A 21,358-nucleotide genomic window follows, 5' to 3' on the forward strand; every position below is an offset into this window, starting at 1 on the left:
TGAGGACCTCTGGAAATCAGATCGCAGAAAAATCTGTTGAGAGATTTAGCAGTCTCTCTGGGACAGATTAGTGTCCGAGGGTCCTGCCATCGGATTTCTGGATGCTGGGAACCTGCTAGACTGACGGCCTCGGACAGCGACCCTGTTTTGAGGCCAATTCTCTCAGCAGAGTCTGGGGCCTGGGTTGCGGCCTGGATCCGCCAAACTCCTAGTTCTATTCAAACTGCCCCTCACGGTCTTCTGGGAGAGTCTCGCCTCTGAGCCACCTGAGGGGAGAAAGAGAGGAAATCACTAAACTGCTATCCGCCTCTGTCTTCATCTGTAAAATGGGGATTAGATATCCGTCCTCCCTTCCCCTTAGCCCCATGTGAGACAGGGACCGCCGATCAATCAATCGGTGGTATCTATTGAGCGCCTCCTGTGCATTCATTAAACACTTCGGAGAGTCCGATACAACAGAGTTGGTAGACGTGTTCCCTGTCCACAACGAATTTACAGTCTAGAGATGAGCTCTGTAGCCAGTGCTCATTATTCATTAATACTAATCAGATTACCCATCTAAGGGTGTAGATCACTGGATCTGCCCCAGTGTTCTACACAGTGCTTGGCACAGAGTAAATGATTAACAGATACCTCAAGTAGTAGGATTAAGGTTGGGGAAGGAGGGCAGGGCGGAGGAAGAAAAAGAGGAAAAAGGCTGAGAAGCAGCCACGGCCTAGCGGATAGAGCACGGGCCTGGGAGTCAGAAGGGCCTGGGTTCGAATCCTAGTTCTGCCACTTGTCTGCTGTGTGACCCTAGGCAAGTCACTTCACTTTCCCGGGCCACAGTGACCTCATCTGTAAAATGGGAATTAAGACTGTGAGCCCTCTGTACGACACGGACTGCATCCAACCTGATTAACTTGTATCTCCCCTAGCGCTCGGTAAGCGGGTGGCATATAGTCAGCGCTTAACAAATACCATTTGTTGATGCATTTGCAGATGCATTGTGATTTGGAATCCCCTCCATTCCAGGGGATTCCAAGCCTTTAGTACAGTGCCTTGCACACAGTAAGCGCTCAGTAAATACGATCGAATGAAATTCCAGGGCTGGCTGGAAGGCTGTGTGAGTCTGCTGAGGAACGGAGCCAAGCAGAACATCCCCGACAAGAACGGACGGCTGCCTGTCCACGCCGCCACGGCCGAGCCCGATGTCAGGTAGGTCTGAGGTGCGTCCGGGCCTTCCCTGGGCCCGGGCCTTCCCCCGGACGCCCAAGACCACAGACCCATGAATAACGTCATCCGCGGGCTGCCCGCCCAGGGCAGGCGCAAGCCCCGACTAACCCCTTGGAGAAGCAGCGTGGCCTAGTGGTGGAAGCGCGGGCCTAGAAGTCAGCAGGGTGGCTCTTTAGACAGACCCTCCTTAGTTCTTGCCTCCTTAGTTCTTGCTGTGTCTGTTGCTATTTGAGCATCCACTGTGAGTTACTACATACACAAGGACACACACAAACACACACAGGCTTTCCAATTTTATGGGAATGGAAGGGAACATCTCCCGGTAAATTTTGGTTGGCCGGTATGGCCATTAGGCGAGCATTCCGGTTAACTAAGAGACAGGGCTTGTACTGCTGCAATTTTATACACTCACACGTAGAACCAACAAGAGAAACGCAGTTAGGAATAAATTCCCTGCAAAAAATATGTTAATGGGAAGAACAGGCATTAGTGGGGAAAGGAGACCATAGAGAAGGATTATTTTGCTGATCAGATCAGCGGACGCCTAGCCGTTTGCTGCGTGACCTGTTGAACACACCCTGCAAGGCCTGCCAATCGTAATCAAAATATTAATAATACTGGTATTTGTTAAGGGCTTACTAGGTGGCCAGCACTGAGCTAAGCACTCTGATATATACAAGGTAGTCGGATCAGACACCGTTCCTGTCTCAGAGTGGGCTAATAAAGAATGGGTATTTGATTCCTATTTTCCAGGTGAGGAGACTAAGGTACAGAGAAGTTAATTACTTGCCCCAGGTCACCCAGCAGCTCAACCGGCGCACTGTCACACCCTGAGAATTGCCGCTTAATGTTAGGAGGCAGCCAGTCGCACACCCCTTTAATGGTATTTCTTAAGTGCTTACTATGCACCAAGCCCTGTCTTAAAAGTGCTGGGGTACGTTTTGGGCAGGGAATGTGTCTGCTGTTATAGCGTACTCTCCCAAGTGCTTAGTACAGTGCTTTGCACACAGTAAGCACTCAAGAAATATGATTGAACGAATGAATGGGGCAGATACGAGATAATCAGGTGAGACACAGTCCGGGTGCCACATGGAACTCACAGACTTAATCCCCATTTTACAGACGAGATCACTGAGGCACAGCGGTCAAGTGGCGGAACCGGGATTAGAATGCAGGTCTTCTGGCTCCCAGGCCCATACTCTTTCCACTAGGCCACACTGCCTCCTATCTACCTCCTCTCTGCCAATAGAACAAATGCTTAAACATGTTGAAATGTTCCATGAGGGAAGCCACATGGTTTAGAAAAGAGAGCACAGGCCTCGGAATCAGAGGACCTATGTTCTAATCCTGCCTGGCTCCGCCATTGCCTGTTGTGTGACCTTGGGCATGTCACTTCTCTTCTCTGTGCCTCAGTTTCCTCATCTGTAAAATGGGAATCTAATACCTGTTCTCCCTTCTACTTAGACTGAGCTCCCCCTGTGAGACAGGGGCTGTGTCTGACTGGTTTAATTTGTATCTACTCCAGCGCCTAGACCAGTACTTGACACATAGTAAGCACTAAACAAATACCCCCCCAAAAAAGAATGAATGGACAATGAACTATTTTAATTTGAAGTGCTTAGGACTGTTTTCTTTTTCAATTAAACATTCTTCGATCATGTGTTACAAGCATATCAGGGTGTATATTTAAAGGCACACTTTGTGAAATATTGAGACATCTTGAAACCCAGTTTAGCGGTGAATATTTTCTAAATTTGACTCCATCTTGAACTTCAATGGTTTTTTAGTTCACTTTCATTTTCCGGTCTGCCAGCAGTGCGTTGACTATCTTCTCTCATCAGTGTATTGAGTGTTCTGTCCTGTTTTTCCTCACAGGCTCTTAACTGTGCTTCTACAACAGTCAAGTCTCAGCGAAATTAATCACCAGGACAACGAGGTGAGCCCTGCCCTGTCCAGCTGGTTGAGGGGTGAACTGAACTCCGGTTTCGGAGAAGCCTTACGTTAGGATAGCAACCTGTTCACCTGGGGCGATATAACAACTCCCGGTCAATCAATTAAGGGTACATATCGAGCACTTACTGTGTGCAAACCCAGTCCATGTTCTCCGTGAGGCTCACCGTCTTGATCCACATTTTACTGAGGAGATAACAGAGGCACAGAGAAAGGAAGGACTTGCCCAAAGTTCCACAACAAAGGACCAAGTTGGGATTAGAACCCAACTTTCTCCCTAGTTGTCTATCTGATATCTATCTAGTTGTTTTGTTTTGTTTTCTTTCTCCCCCTTCTAGACTGTGAGCCCTTTGGTGGGTAGGGATTATCTCTATCTGTTGCCGAATTGTACTTTCCAAGCGCTTAGTACAGTGCTCTGCACACAGCAAGTGCTCGGTAAATACGACTGAACGAATAAATGAATGAACCCAGCTCCTCTGACTCCCAGACCCGTGTTCTTTCCACTAGGCCATGCTGCTTCTCACTAGGTCACGCTGCTTGGCCCAGGTCTCAGAAGTTGAACGCAGCAACGTTTCTCCACCAAACAGGAAGCCTAAAGAGTGGTATTTGTTAAGCACCTACAATGTGCCAAGCGCTGTATTAAGCCCTGGTGTAGATACAGGATAATCGGGTCCCACTTGGGGCTCAGCTTCCAAGTAGGAGGGAGAACAGATATCGCACGTCCGTTAGGCAGGTGATGGAACTGAGGCAGAGAGAAGTGAAGTGATCTGCCCAAAGTCACGGGACATACGTGCGGCGGGGCTGAGAGTAGAAGCCGAATCCCTCTGGCTCCCCGATCTGTGCTCTATCTACTAGGCCACGCTTCTTCCGCTAGAGCCTGAGCCCTTTGAGAGTGAAGATTGCATCGAACAACCATTTCGTTCTCCCAGATGTTTAATACAGTGCTCTGCACGTAGTAAGTGCCCAATAAATACCACTGATTAATTGTCTGATTGGTTTCAACCCACAATTGAGAGCGACTGACTTCTAATCCTGGCTGAATTTAAAATAAATCAAGGCTTAGTAGACGTTGGACCTTGTCCCCTTCCGGTTTTGGAGAGGAGGGCCAGAGCTCCTGCCCCATTTTTACTGGTGGCTACGTCTCTCTCTCCACTTAGCCTTATTCAGATCAATCAATCAGTCGATCACACTGCTTAGAGAAGCAGCATGGTCTAGTGGATAGAGCAAGGGCCTGGGAGTCAGAAGGACCCGGGGTCTAATTCCTGCTCCACCAGTTGTGTGCTGTGTGAACTTGGGCAAGTCACTTCACTTCTCCGAGCCTCTGTTCCCTCATCTGTAAAGTGGAGATAAAGTGGAGATAAAAAGTGAGGCTCATGTGGGACATGGATTGTGTCCAATGTAATTAGCTTGTATCTACCCCGGCACAAAATAAGCATTTAAGGTCATGGATTCGAATCCCAGCTCTGCCACTTGTCAGCTGTGTGACTTGGGGCAAGTCACTTAACTTCTCTGGGCCTCCGTTACCTCATCTGTAAAATGGGGATTAACTGTGAGCCTCACGTGGGACAACCCGATTGCCCTGTATCTCCCCCAGAGCTTAGAACAGTGCTCTGCACATAGTAAGCGCTTAACAAATACCGACATTATTATTATTATAATTATTATTATTATAATGAAGGCGAGAGGAGGGAGGGCCGGAGGGCTACTAGCCGAATGACCTTGGACTGAGCCTTCCCTGCAGCTGAGCCGCCGCCAGTTCCAAGCTCCCCAAGGATGTCGTGGCTCTAATTAATTTATTGATATCGTTGCCCGTCTCGCCCTCTAGACTGTAAGCGCGCCTTGGGCCGGGAACATGTCTGTTCATTGTTATGTTGTACTCTCCCAAGTGCTTAGTATAGTGCTCTGCACACAGTAAGCGTTCAATAAATACGATCGAACGAATGAACGAATGTCACCCGTAACCTGCGGCGGTTCTGGATTGGCCTTCCCAGGGGATGACGTCGCTTCACTGGGCTGCTTTCCACAGCAGACCCCGGCATGCCCAGACCCTGCTCCGGAAAGGGGCTGACCCAACCCTCCTGGACAAGGACTTCAAGACCGCTCTCCACTGGGCAGTGCAGGTAACGGGCCGAACCCTACTTTTCTTATCTTATGCCGTCGAGTCGTCTCCGACCCTTAGCGATTCCGTGGACACGTCTCTCCCAGGACGCCCCACCTCCGTAACGTTTTCTTGGTAAAAATACAGATTCTTGGTAAAAAAAATACTTGGTAAATTAATTCTTGGTAAAAAAATCAGGTTGGACACAATCTCCGTCCCACACGGGACTCGAGATCTAAGTAGGAGGGAGTAGGATAGAATCCCCATTTTACAGGTAGGTCACTGAGGCATGGAGCGGCTAAGTGACTTGCCCAAGGTCACACAGCAGGTACATGGCAGAACCCAGGTCCTCTGATTCTCAGACCCGTGCTCTTTCGACTAAGTCACACTCCTTCTCAGAATAATCCTGAAAAATAGTATAACTACTACTGATAATAATAATAATAATCAACCCATCATATTCCCTGAGCTCTTGTTGCATGCAGAACACTGCACTAAGCGCTTGGGAGAATACAATATAACAGAATCGTTTGGCACATTCCCTGTCCACAGTGAGCTTACAGTCTAGAGGATACTAATAAAAATAATAATTTAGCAAGCACTGTGGTAAATTTGGGGGTTAATACAGTATTGGCAGTTTGAAGCTGGCGACTTCTGGAGTTGTGAAGCTGGGCTGGCCGGGTGGTGGGAGGGCGACTCTAATTTATTTCTATTAATGTCTGTCTCCCCATCGAGGCTGTAAGCTCACGGTTGGCAGGGAATGTGTCTTTATCGTCACATAATCCTCTCCCAAACGCTCAGTACAGAGCTCTGCATACAGTAAGTGATTAATAAATATGATGGATTGACTGACTGGGAAGAAGCTGGGGCTTCTGAACAGTTTTTTGGAAGGGGTGCAACAGGGAGGCTCTTTAAAACACCCTTCTCTTCCACAAAACTAATGGCCGCCCCAGAGTCTCTCCAGCGTAACATCCTACATAATTGTCATGTTGCTATTGATTTAACAGTGTGTTCGTTGCATTGGGATTTCAATCGGTGGTATTTTTTAGAGGGCTTACGGTGTGCGGAGCACTGTACTAAGCACCTGGGGAAGCAGAGTAGCTTAATGGAAAGAGCAGCTGCTTGGGAGTCAGAGGTCATGGGTTTTAATCCCAGCTTCGCCACTTGTCAGCTCTGTGACTTTGGGCAAGTCACTTAACTTCTCCGTGCCTCGGTTACCTCAACTGTAAAATGGGAATTAAGACTGTGAGTCCCAAGCGGGACAACCTCATAACCTTGTATCTACCCCAGTGCTTGGCACATACTAAGCGCTTAACAAATACCATCGTTCTTATTATTATAATACAACAGAGTCGGTAGAAACTGTCTCTGCCCACAACGAGCCTACAGTTTAAAGGGGGGAGTCAGACGTTAAAAAAAGTACAGCTGGGGAAAATGGTAGCGTATAACGATATGTACATAAGTGCTGTGGGGCTGGAGGGAATTTACCTGAAAATTTCCCCAGCCCAACACCTCTTCTTCCTTTCAGCCCACGAGAGATCGTGTCGAAGGAGAATGAGAGCGATCCTTCCATCTCGGTGCATCTTTCTCTCCGCTGGTTTTAACACCAAGTCTCGCTGTCATTCTCTTCCAACGCTCAGTATGATAAAACTCTCTGACGCTGACACTTCCGTGGTCAGCTTCCTGCCTGGGTCTGCGCGGACAGGAGTCCGTAACTTCGTAGGAGGGTCGTGGGGTGATGGGGCGAGAGAGCCGGGGCTTGGGAATAAGAGGACCGGACTTCCAATCCCACTTGCCTGCTGTGTGGTCTTGGGCAAGTCACTTCTCTGTGCCTCAGGTTCTTTATTTGTAAAATGGGGATCGGATTACCGTTCTCCCCCCGTGGACGATGGGGCCCATCAGTCACTCAGCCAGTCGTATTTATTGAGTGCCGACTGTGTGCAGAGCCCCGTACTAAGCCCTTGGGAGAGTACAATAGAACAACGAACAGACACGTTCCGTGGCCACAACGACAGGGTCCGTGTCCAGTCGGATCATCTTGTATCTTACCCCGGTGCTTAGTGCAGTGTTGGACACGTAGTAAGAACTTAACAAATACCATTATTATTTTCATCATCGTCATCATTATTGGTGTTTTATCCTCTGCGCGTTAACTTCACAACGTTCAGGGCAGCTTCTCTGGGTCTGAGTCTCCTCGACCAGCTGATCTGTTGGGCTGTTCAATGGTAGAGCCCAGCCACGTAGGTGGACTGAGGACAGGGCTAGCCAGCACACACACCGACTTTCTCTTTAGCTCATCGCTGAACTTTACCTATCCGGAGCTTGACGATTGAGTTTATTTAATTCGTTCGGCACTTTGTTCTGCACAGGCGACAGATAGAGACAATCCCTGCCCAACGACGGGCTCACAGTCCCTGCCCACAGCGAGCTTGTAGTCGAGAGGGGTAGACAAACATTCATATCAATAAAAAGTCAAATCTGGTATAAAACCACCCCCATATTGGACTCTTCTGAATTGAAAAGTAGCGACAGAGCAGGTCACCCTCTTCACCAGCCCCTTCTCCCCCTCTCTCACTCCCCCAGACACATGTTCACATTCATACCCTCATACCTCCACACACTCCACCCACCCACATTCACCCACCAAATCTCTCTTTCCCTTCGTCTTTGCCTCGAAACGTCCTCCCGTAAAGGGGAGACCTAGAAATGGAACTTTCCAAGCGCAGGTTGGTGGAGGTCAGGCGGAGAAGAGATGAGGGAAAAAAGATGAAATAACCAGGGCCGGGTAAGCTGCAGAAGGGCCCCGGATGGTAGGGTATCCATTTCCTCCCCCTCTAGACTGTAAGCTCATCGTAGGTGGGGCCCGTGTCTACCAACTGTGTTGTACGATACTCTCCCAAGAGTGCTTTGCCCGCAGTAAGTGATCAATAGATACCACTGCTCGTTTGATTGGTTTCAGAGTATCCTTTGATTCCACTGCTTCTGACTGATTCGATGTCCGTCTCCCTCGTTAGAGTGGAAGCTCCTTGTGGACAGGGAATGGACCTCGAGCGTCTGTGGTACTTCCCAAGCATTTTAGAGCAGCGCCTTGCAGTGAGTCGTCAGGGCTCAGTAAAAACCCCTGGTCCTAATAGTCTGTGGAGGCCAACGGGGTAACCTTCCAGTGCTAACCTTCTCACTGTTCCCCGATCTCACCTGTTTTGCTGTCGACGCCTGGGCCACATCCTGCCTCTGGCCTGGAACGCCCTCCCTCCTCAAATCCCACAGACAATTACCCTCCCGCCCTTCAAAGCCTTACTGAAGGCCCATCTCCTCCAAGAGGCCTTCCCGGACCAAGCCCTCCTTTCCTCTTCTCCCACTCCCTTCTCCGTCTCCCTGACTTGCTCCCCTTGTTCATCTTCCCTCCCATTTATGTCCATAGCCCTAATGGGACTGATAATAATAATAATAGAGAAACAGCGTGGCTCAGTGGAAAGAGCACGGGCTTTGGAGTCAGAGGTCACGGGTTCGAATCCCAGCTCTGCCCCTTGTCAGCTGTGTGACTGTGGGCAAGTCATTTCACTTCTCTGTGCCTCAGTTACCTCATCTGTGAAATGGGGATTAACTGTGAGCCTCACGTGGGACAACCCGATTCCCCTGTGTCTACCCCAGCGCTTAGAACAGTGCTCTGCACATAGTAAGCACTTGACAAATACCAACATTAGTATTATTATTTATTTATTTATTCCTATTAATGTCTGTCTCTAGACCGTAAGCTCCCCGTGGGCGGGGAATGTGTCTGTTTATTGTTGTATTCTCTCAAGCATTCAGTACAGCGCTCCGCACACAGTAAGCCCTCACTAAATACGATCGAGTGACTGACTGATTACACAGACACGGGCCACTGCCCAAAACTCATACCTCCCCCATCCTCTAAAATGGAAACAATGTAGATTCACTTCCCTGTTTTCGGTTCTGCTTGTTCTGGTCTGTTTTCTGCTTTTGTGTGATGGTATCTCTGGGCACTTCAGGAACATCATCATCATCGATGGTATTTATTGAGCGCTTACTATGGGCAGAACACCGCACTGAATGCTTGGGAGAGAACAATACAACAGAACTGACAGATACTTTCCTTGCCCGCAACGAGCTTACAGTCTAGAGGATCACGTTTCTGATCGGCCCGCGGGGTGCAGAAGAGTGAAGAGTGAGCCCCTCTCAGGGAGGACAGACTAGACCAGACATTAGAAGCAGCGTGGCATAATGGATAGAGCACAGGCCTGGGAGTCAGAAGATCATGGGTTCTAATCCCAGCTCTGCACTTGTCTGCTGTGTGACCTTGGGTAAGTCACTTCACTTCTCTGTGCCTCAGTTACCTCATCTGAAAAATGAAGATTGAGACTGTGAGCCCCACACGGGACAGCAGACCGTGTCCAACCTATTTGCTTGCATCCACCCCGGCGCTTTGTACAGTGCCCTGGCACATAGTAAGCGCTTAATAAATACCGTCGTTTTCATTATTATTATCCACCCCAGTGCTTAGTACAGTGTCTGGCATATAGTAAACACTTAACAAATACCAGTATTATTATTATTATTATTAGGACTGGTACTGTACCTCAAAAAAGATCCAGATGTTGCCAGTCAGGCCAAGGCCAACACTGAGCAAATCTGGTCCTCCTTCCTGGCCACCTTATCCCTGTTCCCAGCTGGGAGGCGGCTACTAATAATGTTGGTATTTGTTAAGCGCTTACTATGTGCAGAGGACTGTTCATTCATTCATTCAATAGTATTTATTGAGCGCTTACTATGTGCAGAGCACTGTACTAAGCGCTTGGGATGAACAAGTCGGCAACAGATAGAGACGGTCCCCGCCGTCTGACGGGCTCCCGGTCTAATCGGGGGAGACGGACGGACGAGAACGATGGCGATAAATAGAGTCGAGGGGAAGAACGTCTCGTAAAAACAATGGCAACTAAATAGAATCGAGGCGATGTACGATTCATTAACAAAATAAATAGGGTAATGAAAATATATACAGTTATATACTGTTCTAAGCGCTGGGTTGGATACAGGGTCATCAGGTCGTCCCACGTGAGGCTCCCAGTCTTAATCCCCATTTTACAGATGAGGTAACTGAGGCACAGAGAAGTGAAGTGACTCGCCCACAGTCGCACAGCTGACGAGTGGCAGAGCCGGGGGTGGAACTCATGACCTCTGACTCCGAAGCCCGGGCTCTTTCCACTGAGCCACGCCGCTTCCCTGTTACTTCCCTGTTACTACAGTAACGTGTGACAGAGGTAGGGAGGATGACTGTCCCTCTTCTCTCTCCCTCAATCCAGTGGTCACCCTGCCCTCTTAGAGAGGGCCAGGGAGGCATCAGTGAGCGAGGAGGCCAATTAGTGTGGTGTTTTGTGAGGCGCTCGCAACGGGCCAGGTACTGTGATACACCCTGGGGGGGATGCAACACAACCAGACCAGACACAGTCCCCTGTTCATTCATTCGGTGATTTAATAACATTTATTGAGCACTTACTACGTGCAGAGCACTGTACTAAGCGCTTGGAATGTACAGTTCAGCAACAGATAGAGACAATTCCTACCCAACAATGGGCTCACCGTCTAAAAGGGGGAGACGGACAGCAAAGCAAAACAGAACAGAACAAAGCAAAACACATGGGGTCCACATCTAGGAAGGAGGGGAAGCGGAAATGGCATCCCCATTTTACGGACGAGGAAACCGAAGCACGGATAAGTTCAGTGACTCGCCCAAGGTCACACACAGCAGACGAGTGGCAGGACCGGATCAGACTCCGGGTCTCCCGACTCTAGATTGTCAGCTCGTTTGGAGCAGGGAATGTGCGTGTCGATTGTTGTTTCATACTCTCCCGAGCGCTTGGTTCAGTATTCTGTACACAATAAGCGCTTAGTAAGTACGATCGATGGACCGATTCCCATGAGCTGCGTCTCTAGAGCCGCCTGCCCTCGGGCCTCGGACTCTCTGCTTCCATGAGCTCAACGGCCCCTGCTTCCCACCCGCACTTTCCAAATGAAGCAGTCGGAAAGTGCCCGGCGGCGGGAGACCGACGGACCGCTGGGATTTCAGGTCTCACGGTGGCTTGTTTACACGGGAAGCGGCATGGCCTAGTGGGAAAGGGCCCAGACCTGGGGGCCAAAAGGTCCCCGGTTCTAATCCCGGCATCCACCGGACGTCTGCTGTACGCATGACACTTAACTTCCCCGTGCCTCGCTCTCCTCATCTGTAAGATGGAATTGAAACACCCGATCTTCCTCCTCGGCTTGTTAGCCTCATGTGGGTCGAAGTCTGTGTCTGACTCGATGGCACTAATAATAATTGTGGTATCTTTTAAGCGCTTACTGTGTGTCAGGCACTGTACTGAGCTCTGGGGTGGATCCGAGCAAATCGCAGTCCCGGTCCCACGTGGGCTTCACGGCGTCCATCCCCGTTTTACAGATGCGGTAACTGATGCAGAGAGAAGTGAAGTGACCTGCCTAAGGTCACACAGCAGACAAGTGACGGAGCTGGGATTAGAGATCTACCCCAGGGCTTAGCACACAGTAAGCTCTTAACAAATGCCGCAACTCTCCCCGGTCTGACTGCCGGGATTTGCAAAAGGCGGGAACGGCCACGTTAATGGACTTTCCGGGACTGTCTTTCCAGAGCGGAAATAGAATTCTGTGCTCCATCCTCTTGGGCCACGCCCGGAGTCCATCCATAATAAACTCCGATGACGAGAACGGGAAGACGTGCATGCACATCGCGGCTGCAGGCGGTTACAGCGACATCATTGCAGAACTGGCCAGAGTCCCCCAGTGCAACGCACAGGCCCTGGACGTGGATGACAGGTAGCGTGGAAACCTCAGAATGACCGGCTCGTGGCTCAGTGGGAAGAGCCTGGGCTTCGGAGGCGGGGGTCATGGGTTCGACTCCCGGCTCTGCCACTTGTCGGCTGTGTGGCTGTGGGCAAGTCACTTCACTTCTCTGGGCCTCCGTTACCTCATCTGTAAAATGGGGATTAACCGTGAGCCTCACGTGGGACAACCTGATGACCCTGTATCTACCCCAGCGCTTAGAACAGTGCTCGGCACCTAGTCAGCGCTTAACAAATGCCAACATTATTACCATTATTAGATCCCGGGCCGAGTCGTCCCGGGCCTACGTGGAATGACTATCATCTATCAATCAGTTGTATTTATTGAACGCTTATTGCGTGCAAAGCACTGTACTAAGCTCTTGTGAGAGTACAGTGAAACGGAGTTGGCAAACATAAGATTAAGAATAATGGTACTTGTTAAGAGTTTACTATGCGCCAGGCGCTGAGATAGAAGTTGATCGGGTTGGACACAGTCCCCGTCCCACATAGGCTCACACTCTTAACCCCCATTTTACATTTTACAACAGAGGTGAGGTAACTGAGGCCCAGAGAAGTTAAGCGACTTTCCCAGGGTCACAGAGCGGACATGGGGAGGAGCTGGGATTAGAACTCAGGTCCTCCTGACTCCCATGCCTGCCCTGAAGGAGCTTACAGTCCGGAGGGGGATACAGACATTCATATAAAGGAATGAGTAACAGATATTTACGTATGTTTTGTGGGGCTGAGGACGAGGTGAATATCAAGCATACAAAAGCTACAGATCCAAGAGCATAGACTGCAGAAGGGAGAGGGAGTCGGGGGAAAGAGGGCTTAACTGGGGAAGGGGTCCTGGGGAATCTTCAAATTTAAACCAGCTTTAGGGCCAGGAAAACGTCTCCAACAGTCAAAAATGACGCATTTCAGCAACTGCCAGGGCAGGAGAAAAGAGGGATCTCAGGGTCAAACGGTCTGGATTCGGGGGATCATGTCAGATTTTCCATTCTTTCCTAACCAGAGAATGGAAACCCTTTTAGCATTCCCCGGGTGTTTCCTGCAGTCACTTGCTTACGCAGTTAATGGATTCCGTCGAATCAGAAAACACCCGATTGTTCATTAAAGCTTGATAGGGGAGGGGTACGTAAGCACTTGACCCATGCGGGCCTTGCCCTTCCGCTCCCATCCATGCACTTGGCCAAGTGGAAGTTATTCTCCGTGACGCAGACGAAATGGAGGACATCTCTCCGTGGCGCGTCAGCAAGAAGCGGCGTGGACTAGTGGATAAAGCATGAGGCCGGGAGTCAGAAGGACCTGGGTTCTAATCCCGGCTCCTGCACCTGTCTGCTCTGTGGTCTAGGGCAAGTCACTTCACTTGTCTGGGCCTCACTTACCTCATCTGTAAAATGGTCATTAGGACTGTGAGCCCCATTTGGAACAGGGACTGTGTCCTATCTGATTAGCAAGTATTACCCCAGCGGTTAGTACAGTATCTGGCACATGGTAAGTGCTTAATAAATACCGCACACAAAAAAAGAACGAGGCAGAGAAGGAGGAAGAAGGCTGCTGGAAACCAAATTTTTTCTAAATTTGGAGCTTCCCGGGGGCCACGTCTGTGCCCGCGTTGGCTCCGTGTGGGCAGGGAATGTATCTGTTATATATTCCTATTGTACTCTCCCAAGCGCTTAGTACAGTGCTCTAGACACAGTAAGCGCTCAATAAATACGATCGAGTCGCTGGATGATTAATGTGGACGGGAACTCTGTTTGACCGGTATCCGCCCCAGCACTCAGAACAGTGCTCGACACACAGTAAGAGCTTCACGGATGCCATAAAAAAACAAACAAACAGGTACTGTGTCCAACCTGTTTAAGCGTCTATATACCCCAGCGCACGGTACAGGGCCCGGCACATAGTAAGCACTTACCAAATATCATAAAAAAGCAGATGGGAAGATAGTCGCTTGGTCGGTGCCCCGGTCCGCGCAGGTGCAGTTTTTTCTTCTCCTGCTCCCCTTAGCCAGGACAGCTCAGATCTGTGAAAGAATCCCAGGGAAGGAATGGAGGTGGGATTGTTGGATGAGGGAGACTCCAGTTCCTAAAAGCCTGCCAGCTCCATCCTGGAAGATAGAGGCGGGTCGGTCCACGCAACCAGCCGCAGCGTCTCGCAGTTACCCTATTTATTTTGTCTAATGAGATGTACATCGCCCTGATTCTATTTATCTGCCATTGTTTTTATGAGATGTTCTTCCCCCTCGACTCTATCTATCGCCATCGTTCCCGTCTGCCCGTCTCCCCCGATTAGACCGTGAGCCCGTCACAGGGCAGGGACCGTCTCTATCTGTTGCCGATTTGTACGTTGCAAGCGCTTAGTACAGCGCTCTGCACATAGTGAGCGCTCAATAAATACTGTTGAATGAATGAACGAATTACCACCTTTCATGGGGCTTCTGGTTTCAGATCCCTGTCTGCGTCTTGCCGGGAATAACGGGCCGGCTGGGCTCACGGTCTTAGTCCCCGTTTTGCAGATGCGGTAACTGAGGCACAGAGAAGTTAAGTGACTTGCCCGAAGTCACACAGCCGATAGGTGGCGAGCTGGGCTTAATCCCCACAACCTCTGTGACTCCCAAGCCCGTGCTCTTTCCACTGAGCCATGCTATTTACCAGTTATGGTATTTGTTAAGCGCTTACTGTGTGCTGAGCACTGTACTAAGCACTGGGGTAGATACAGAGTAATCAGATTGTCCCACGCGGGGCTCTCATTTTTTAATCGCCATTTTTACAGATGAGGTCACTGAGGCACAGAGAAGTTAAGTGACTTGCCCAAGGTCACACAGCAGACGAGTGGCGGAGCCGGGATTAGAACCCACGACCTCTGACTCCCAAGCCCCGTGCTCTTTCCACTAAACCACACTGCTTCTCTAAACGGTAAACAGTGACGTTCCCTGCCCTCCGTGATCTCACAGTCTAGAAGGGGGAAACGGACATCGATACAAATAAATACTATCGAATGAACCAATATAATAGAATTACGGATAAATACTTAAGTGGTGTGGGGCTGGGAGGTGGGGGAAGAGCAAAGGGACAAGTCGGGGTGACACAGAAGGCAGTGGGAGATGGGGGAAAGTGGGGCTTAGTCCGGGAAGGCCTCTTGGAGGAGATGGGCCTTCAGTAAGGTTTTGGAGGTGGGGAGAGCAGTTGTCTGTCGGATTTGAGGAAGGAGGGCGTTCCGGGCCCGAGGCAGGATGTAGGCCAGACAGGCGAGATGGAGGCACAGCGAGAAGGTGAACACTAGAGGAACAAAGAATGCGGGCCGGGTTGCGGGTCCCCCGCCCCGTCCTGACTCTAGTTTTCATTTTTTCCTCCTGCAGGACCCCTCTGCACTGGGCAGCAGCCGCGGGCCGGGCTGACTGTGTCCAGACCTTACTGCAGTTGGGCGTGGACAGTAGCCCCCGTGACACAAGCGAAAACACCCCCCTGGCCTACGCGCTGTTCTGCGGACACACGGCCTGCGTCAGACTGCTCTCCCGGGAGAGCGGGTACCAGCTCGCTCGGGGCCGGGCATCGGCCGGGCACAGTCGATCGCGCGATCCGCCCCGGGGAGGAAGAGGCTGGGAACGTTCCTCGGGCAGCTCGGGGTCTCCTCGGCCTGCTGAGCGCGGTTGCCGCCTTGGCCCCGAACCCCAAAAGCCGCTGAGAGCCGAGAGAGAGCGGGATCTTTCAGCTGGTTGCTGGATCCGGTCGTTGCCTAATGGGCCACTGGCTTGGGAAAGCAGCGAGGCTTAGCGGAAAGAGCCCAGGCTCGAGAGTCAGAGGCTGTGGCTTCTACTCCCGGCTCCGCCACTTGTCAGCTGTGTGACTTTGGGCAAGTCATTTAACTTCTCTGTGCCTCAGTTACCTCATCTGGAAAATGGGGATTAAGACTGTGAGCCCCCCATGGGACAAACCGATAACCTTGTATCTATCCCAGCGCTTAGAACGATGCGTGGCACAGAGTAAGCACTTAACAAATGCCATCATTAATGTTATTGTTATTCTCGGTGCCTCAGCTACCTCGTCTGTAAAATGGGAATTGAGACTGTGAGCGCCTCGTGGGACAGGGACTGTGGCCAACCCGGCACTGATTGAGCCGTCCTCTCCTCTTCTCCCGCCTCCTTCTACGTCACCCCCACTTGCTCCTTCATTCCTCCTCCCTCCCATCCCCACAGCACAGATGTATCTATATATACCCGTCATCTATTTATTTATGTATTTTAATGTCCGTCTCCCCCTCTAGACTGTGAGCTCACTGTGGGCAGGGAACGTGTCTGTCGTCATATTGTATCCTCAGAAGCGCTTAGTACGGTGCTCTGCACATAGTAAGTGCTCAATAAATACGATCGAACGAATGAATGAATGAATCCCAGGCCCGTGCTCCCCTTCCCCCAGCAAGAGCCAAGCGGCAGCAGCAGCCCAGAATCTGGCTCCCAAAGCGTCCTGGACCCCGGAAAGACGCACCTGTAGCTTTAGGATCCTGGTCCAGGATCCGCCCCTTATTCCATTCGACAAGGACCTGCCCCGGAACCCAGCGGAGCTCTGTCCGCCTGTCACGGGGTCCTGCCAAACTGGCACGCGTTCTGACACCGTCTCCGCACATTCATCCATTCGATCGTATTTATTGAGCGCTTACCGTTTACAGAGCACTGTGCTAAGCGCTTGGGAGAGTACAATACAGCAATAAACAGTCACATTCCCCGCCCACAACAGGCTGGGGGAGACAGACATCAGTACAAATAAATAAGATGGCAGATAGGTACGTAAGTGTCGTGGGACCGGGACGGGGGAAGAGCAAAGGGAGGAAGTCAGAGCGACGAAGAAGGGAGTGGGAGATGTGGGGTTTGGTCTGGGAAGGCCTCTTGGAGGAGACGGGCCTTCGGTGAGGCTTTGAAGCAGGGGAGAGGCATTGTCGGATTTGAGGAGGGAGGGCGTTCCAGGCCAGAGGCGGGCCGGGGGCCGGGGGTCTGCGGCGAGACAGGATCCTGGGACCGAGGTAGCTGACGGACTGCCGAGAAGTGGGAATCGTGAGAAGTGAGAAGGTGAGGTGACGTCGATAGCTCTTCATGCGGTAGACACCACTGACGAGGGCCTCCCTCCTCAGCTTCTTGAAGTGCTCTTAGTGGCCCGCCCCTGAGACTGAATGATCTGGACAGTCTGCACACCCAGTGCCTTTCATTCTGTTTACTGAACTGTCATATCTTAGGGCTCTTCACAGGAAATGACCCATTTGTACCTAGCACTCTCCCTCCTCCATTCCTCCCTCCCCGTGTCCAGATACGGAGCCTTGAATGTACGCTCACACGCTTTCCGCCAGACACACCCTCCGAAACCACATATACTCCTCTCTAGTCACAGACCCATACACACACACCAGACTCTCCCCTAGACACCTAGAGTCATGCCCCTTCCCCCACATACGCACACCCAGCTCTACCCACCCAGACACATCCACATCACTCACCCAAGGGGCAGGGGGGGATGAACTGAGCCAGTAAAATGTTAGGTTAATCCCTTTAGTGGATGTTTTCCAAATACTCACTTCGATTCCAGGCCCTCACTGTGCTGCTGTGCTGGGCAGCAGCCGCGGCCTAGTGGCTAGAGCACGGGTTCTAATCCCGCCTCCGCCACTTGTCTGCTGTGTGACCTTGGGGAAGTCACTTCCTTTCTCTGAGCCGCAGTTACCTCAACTGTAAAGTGGGGATTGAGACCGTGAGACCCACTTGAGACAGGGATTGTGTCCAACCTGATTTACTTGTATCCACCAGTGCTTAACAGATGCCTGGCACATAGTAAGCCCTTAACAAATACCATGATTAATGTTGTTATTATTATTATTATTTATTATTATTCTGTTTTACCCTAGGGGGAGCTAGTGTTTCGAGGTTTAACAGGCTGCTCTCCCATTGGATAGATGGATAGATAATAATAATAATAATAATAATAACGATGGTATTTGTTAAGCGCTTCCTATGTGCAAAGCACCGTTCTAAGCGCTGGGGGGTTACGATAATAATAATAATGTTGGTATTTGTTAAGCGCTTACTATGTGCAGAGCACTGTTCTAAGAGCTGGGGCAGATACAGGGTCATCAGGTCGCCCCACATGAGGCTCACAGTCTTTGTCCCCATTTTACAGATGAGGGAACTGAGGCACAGAGAGGTGAAGTGACTTGCCCACAGTCACACAGCTGACAAGTGGCAGAGCCAGGATTCATACCCATGACCTCTGATTCCCAAGCCCGGGCTCTTTCCACTGAGCCACAAGGTGATCGGGTTGTTCCACATGGGGTTCCCAGTCTTAATTCCCATTTTACAGATGAGGGAACTGAGGCACAGAGAGGTTATGTGACTTGCCCAAAGTCACACAGCTGACAAGCGGCGGAGCCAGGATTAGAACCCATGACCTGTGACTCCCAAGCCCGGGCTCTTTCCACCGAGCCACGCTGCTTCCCCTGGTAATACTTATGGTATTTGTTAAGCGCTTACCGTGTGCCAGGCACTGTACTAAGCTCAGGGTTGGATTCAAGAAAATCAGGTTAGACACAGTCCCTGCCCCAACCGGGCCTTACACTTTTAATCCCCATTTTATATATGAGGTAACGGAGGCACGGAGAAGTGAAGTGAGCTGCCCTAGGTCACACAGCAGACAAGCGGCGGAGCCGGGATTAGAACCTACGACCTTCTGACCGCCAGGCCCGGGCTCTGGCCACTCTGCCATGAGATGGATCACGTGGGGTTGGACTGGCAGACCTAGCCTAGCTCTCCCACTGGACGGATGACCGGGGGTTTGACAGGCAGGATTAAATAAAAAAAAAATAAATTGTGGTATTTGTTAAGCGCTGACTATGTGCAGAGCACCGTTCTAAGCGCCGGAGGTCACAAGGTGATCAGGTTGTCCCACGTGAGGCTCACAGTTTTAATCCCCATTTGACAGATGAGGTAACTGAGGCACAGAGAAGTTAAGTGACCTGCCCAAGGTCACACAGCTGACGGGCGGCGGAGCCGGGATTAGAACCCGTGACCTCTGACTCCCAAGCCCGCGCTTCTTCCACCGAGCCGCGCTGCTCAGCCCTGCTCAGCCATCGGCTGGACGGATGGGTTAGCGACTGGAGGTTTGACAGGCAGGACTGATAATAGCTACGATATTTGTTAAGCGCTGACTATGCGCCAAGCGCTGTATTAAACCCTGGGGTGGATACAAGATAACCGAATCACACACCCTCCCTAGTCCACATGGGACTCACAGGTCAAGGTGGAGGGAGAATAGACGAGAAGCAGCATAGCCTAGTGGATAGAGCACGGGCCTCGGAGTCAGAAGGACCTGGGTTCCAATCCCAGCTCTTCCACTTCTCCGTGACCTCGGGCAAGTCACTTAACTTCTCTGGGCCTCAGTTACCTCACATGTAAAACAGTGACTAAGACCGCGAGCCCCAGACGGGACAGGGACTATATCCAACCCGATTAACTTGCATCTACCCCGGCTCTTAGTTCGGTGCCCGGCACCTAGAGAGTGCTCATTAAATAAATTCACCGTGTGCAGGGAATATTTCCGTTTATTATATTGTACTCTCCCGAGCACTAAGTACAGTCGTTTGCGCACAGTAAATGCTCAGTAAATATGATCGGACGAATGAAATGCCATTTTTTTAAAAAATGCAATAACAAGTAACGTTAAAAAAAGGGTCGTTAACCTCCTTCTCACAGTTGAGGAAACTGAGGTACAGAGTAGTGAAGTGCCTTGTCCAAGATCACCCAGCAAGCGAGCGGTAGAGCCGGAATTAGAATTCAGGTCCGCTGCCTCCCAGGCCCACGTTCTTTCCAATAGGTCATATCCAGGCCAGCTCGGCTGCGGCATGGAGGGATGGATGGATGGAGGGATGGATGGATGGATGGATGGATGGATGGATGGATGGATGGATGGATGGATGGATGGATGGATGGATGGGTGGATGGATGGGTGGATGGATGGGTGGATGGATGGATGGATAGAGAGAGAGGGATAGAGAGAGAGAGAGATAGATAGATTAGATAGATAGATAGATAGATGATAGATAGATAGATAGATAGATAGATAGATAGATAGATAGATAGATAGATAGATAGATAGATAGATGATTGGGGATTTAACTGGCAGGACTATCCCAGCCCAAGACCATCTGAGGGAAAGAGCAGAGCCAGTCTGGGGATTCAGAGCACCCGGGGCTGCCTCCACCCCCGTCTGTGCTCACCGGTTTGTCCTTTTGTTTCTGCTAGGCCCGAACCGGCCCGTCCCCTTCCTCCTGCCAGCCCAGGAGTCTTGAGAAGAGAAGGGCGGTTCAGCGTGCTCAACCACATCTTCTGCAAGAGGAAGAAAGGGGAGCAGAGGAGCCGCGGAGACGCCCGCAGCCGGCGCAAGCCCCGGGACACGTCGGGGGTCGACGACATCATCACGACGTTCGACTGCATCATGGACCCCGGCTGCGGCGAGCCTCCCCTCGAACGTGGGGCCGCAGCGGCCGTGGGGCCGCGGCCCCCGGAAACCCACAAGTACCTGCCGCCGCCGCCGCCGACGGAAAAGCCACGGCCGGACGGCGGCCGGCTCCCGCCCCTCAGAGCCCAAGGCCTCCCGCCCATCTCTCTGGGCCCGGCCTCCCCACCTGCCCCGGCCGCCAGGCCGGGCCGGGGCCCAGCGGCGGACGCCGCTCCACTCAGAATTCCAAAGGGCAAGAGCGGAGAACGGCATTTCCCGGATCCCGGGACCACCCGTCCCCCGGTGCTAGGGAAGCCCGGGAGCTCTGCGGCGCCCCGGATCTTCTCCTGGACGGCGAATCCCGCCGACGGAGAGCCAGGGGGCTGCCCGGAGGTCAGGCCCGGACCCAGGGACCGCCTCGGCCCTCCCCACCTGCCGCGCCTGCCCGGTCCTCCTCCCGGTAATGTGCTGGCGGGCCCCCGGCACAGGAAGTGCTGAAAGGGTAAAGTGCCAGAAGTCAGAAAGGGACAGGAGATGGAGAGTGGGTGGTGGGTGGGGGGAGGGGGAGCGCCTCCCTGCAGCCAGGAGAGAGGGAACCCCTGCCAATCAATCAATCCGTTAGTAGCACTTATTAATCATGTTGGTATTTGTTAAGCGCTCACTATGTGCAGAGCGCTGTTCTAAGCGCTGGGGGAGATACAGGGTCATCGGGTTGTCCCACGTGAGGCTCACAGGCTTAATGCCCCTTGTACAGATGAGGGAAA

The 21,358-nt window shown here is 51.4% G+C and overlaps 1 protein-coding gene across 1 annotated transcript in view; it reads left to right on the forward strand.

Moving 5' to 3' along the window:
* The window catches only part of ANKRD55 (ankyrin repeat domain 55), a 44,065-nt gene that overhangs the window by 11,853 nt on the left and 10,854 nt on the right, over positions 1 to 21,358 (forward strand). Inside the window, exons 5-10 of the mRNA XM_029073723.1 lie at positions 1,088 to 1,197; positions 3,091 to 3,151; positions 5,157 to 5,285; positions 11,925 to 12,109; positions 15,482 to 15,649; positions 20,399 to 21,054. Of these exons, the coding sequence (XP_028929556.1) occupies positions 1,088 to 1,197; positions 3,091 to 3,151; positions 5,157 to 5,285; positions 11,925 to 12,109; positions 15,482 to 15,649; positions 20,399 to 21,054 (1,309 nt within the window). The remainder of the gene's footprint in view (positions 1 to 1,087; positions 1,198 to 3,090; positions 3,152 to 5,156; positions 5,286 to 11,924; positions 12,110 to 15,481; positions 15,650 to 20,398; positions 21,055 to 21,358) is intronic.

The sequence above is a fragment of the Ornithorhynchus anatinus genome, chromosome 10, assembly GCF_004115215.2.
Source record: "Ornithorhynchus anatinus isolate Pmale09 chromosome 10, mOrnAna1.pri.v4, whole genome shotgun sequence".
NCBI classification, from domain to species: domain Eukaryota; kingdom Metazoa; phylum Chordata; class Mammalia; order Monotremata; family Ornithorhynchidae; genus Ornithorhynchus; species Ornithorhynchus anatinus.